We start from the raw sequence: 2,299 nt of genomic DNA, 5'->3' as shown, positions 1-2,299 counted from the left end.
ATCTGCTGTCTCGGAACGGCTTTACGGGCTTAATAAAACAACACAGAAAATATTTCACAAATTTAGAAACCGTCGGTTAGGAAACTTTGTTTTGATTTTGTTTTCTTTGTTTGTTTGTTCATTTGTTTGTGATCTACTCAAGACAGTATTATTTGTAAAATACAAAGAAATTGAGAAAGGTTGAATATGTTTTGTTAGACCTATCTACTGATGATAGGATTTCATAAGACTTAGCATGAGACGAATCAGAAAGATCATTTGGTATATTTTTTTACATTTCATGTTTGTTTGTCTGTTTTTTTGGGTTTTTTTTTATCTTCTCGTGATACCATTACGGTGCGATTTTCAATTCACCCGTTGCGACATGCATCATCTTCTGTGAACACGCGCGAGCCCACTTACGGCCTGCATCATCTTCTTCTTCTTCTTCTCGTTTACTGGCGGGGCTCAAACTTTGAGCATATAAGCCAGGCATGTGCGGGGGGGGTTATGCTGGTTAGTTAAGGTTTTGATGAGTCTGCAGATGTGCCTTGAAGCTCTTAACACTTTGAGAAGTGATGATGTTGTCAGTTAGGTTATTCCACTCCTGTATGGTACGTGGGAAATATGAGTTCTTATAGGTGTTTGTGCGGCAGTGAGGTATTTGGTAATTTTGTGAGTTCTTGCGGCGAAGGCCTTGTCGGGTCACCGGCGCGGCGTTAGGAACTGGTCACTGGGTATGTCGACAAGTTCTTGTGTAATCTTGTACATAAGTGCGAGACGTGCTGCAGACCTTCTGTCCTGGAGAGGTGGCCATTCAAGGTCGCGAAGGATTTTGGTGACAGTTCCCTCAGATTTCTCATAATTATGTTTGACAAACCGAGCTGCACTCCTTTGGATTCTGTCCAGTTGTTTGCAGTGACCTATGGTGTGGGGATCCCACGAAACGGCGCCGTATTCAGTATGCGGTCTGACGAGACTGGTGAAGGCAGTCGACTTGAGCTGCTCGGAGCAATTATAAAGGTTGCGTTTAATCAGCCCCAGTATTCTGCTTGCTTTGGCAGTTGAGTGCGCGACTTGGGTGTCCCACTTCATATCGTCTTGCAGATGTATACCAAGGTATGGGTGGGAATTCACGACTTCCAAGGTCTGACCACTAAGTTTATATTTGTTGTACATAGGTGACCTAGCTGATGACATATGCATAACTTTGCATTTACTCGCGTTAAAACGCATCTGCCACTTAGTTTGCCATTTACTCAGGGTGTCAAGATCCTTTTGAAGGTCTTCAGAGTCTTTAGCACATGAGATAGTCTTATACATTAAACAATCATCCGCAAATAGACGCGGTGTTGAAGAAAGATTCTCCGGCAAATCGTTCACATAAAGTATCATTTACGATCTGCATCATTTTCTCGGAATGCGGGCCTAATAAAACAACAGAGAATGATGTTTTTTGTTTCTTTGTTTCTTTGTTTTTTCCTATCTACTCAAGATAGTTTTTAGTATAAAGTAAGAAAGGTTAATAATATTTTGTTATTTACTGATGATACGATGTGGAACCGTGTGAATTAAAAAAAAATCATAGAAGTCAGAAATTTCATTTAGTATATTTTGGTTGTTTGTTTGCTTTTTTGTTTGTTATCTACTCAAGGTAGAATTTACGGTGTGATTTGCAATTCATTATAGGCCCTTTGCGACATCACGCATCATCTGCTGTCAAAAAAACGCGCTCAAAGCCTACTTACGGCCTGCATCATTTTCTCGGAACTCGCAAACGGCTTTATATACGGGCTTAATAAAACAACACAGAAAATATTTCAGAAATTTATATTTAGAAAACGTCTGTTAGGAAAGTTGATGTTTATTGTTTGTTTGTTTATTGTTTGTTTGTTAGTTTTTCCGCTTTTTACTCAAGATAGTATTTATTTGTAAAATACAAAGAAATTGAGAAAGGTTGAATATATTTTGTTAGGCCTATCTACTGATGATAGCATTTATAAACCTAAATACAAAAAAAAGGAAATCATAAGACTTGCATGAGACGAGTCAGAAAGGTATATTTTTTTTACATTTCATGTTTGTTTGTCTGTATGTCTGTTTGTTTTTTATCTACTCAAGATATCATTTACGGTACGATTTTCAAATCACCTGTTGCGACATGCATCATCTTCTGTTAACGCGCGAGCCCACTTACGGCCTGCATCATTTACGGCCTGCATCATTTTCTTGTAACGCGCGGGCAAACGGCTATCTTCTGAAGATAGCATTGCGGGCCTAATAAAACAACAGAAAATATTTCACACATTTAGAAAACATC

The 2,299-nt window shown here is 38.8% G+C and overlaps 1 protein-coding gene across 1 annotated transcript; it reads right to left on the bottom strand.

Moving 5' to 3' along the window:
- Nucleotides 1-684: 684 nt before the first annotated feature.
- Nucleotides 685-1,374, bottom strand: LOC140172599 (uncharacterized). The gene has a single exon (XM_072195737.1). The coding sequence runs from the start codon at nt 1,372-1,374 to the stop codon at nt 685-687; it is 690 nt and encodes a 229-aa protein (XP_072051838.1).
- Between the last annotated feature and the right edge of the window lie 925 nt (nt 1,375-2,299).

This window comes from Amphiura filiformis, chromosome 16 (assembly GCF_039555335.1).
Source record: "Amphiura filiformis chromosome 16, Afil_fr2py, whole genome shotgun sequence".
NCBI classification, from domain to species: Eukaryota; Metazoa; Echinodermata; class Ophiuroidea; order Amphilepidida; family Amphiuridae; genus Amphiura; species Amphiura filiformis.
This window is presented reverse-complemented; position numbering and strand designations above follow the sequence as displayed.

Bases quoted from the DNA above. Each gene is read 5' to 3' on its own strand.
- LOC140172599 (XM_072195737.1), bottom strand. From the start codon at position 1,374: ATGATACTTTATGTGAACGATTTGCCGGAGAATCTTTCTTCAACACCG.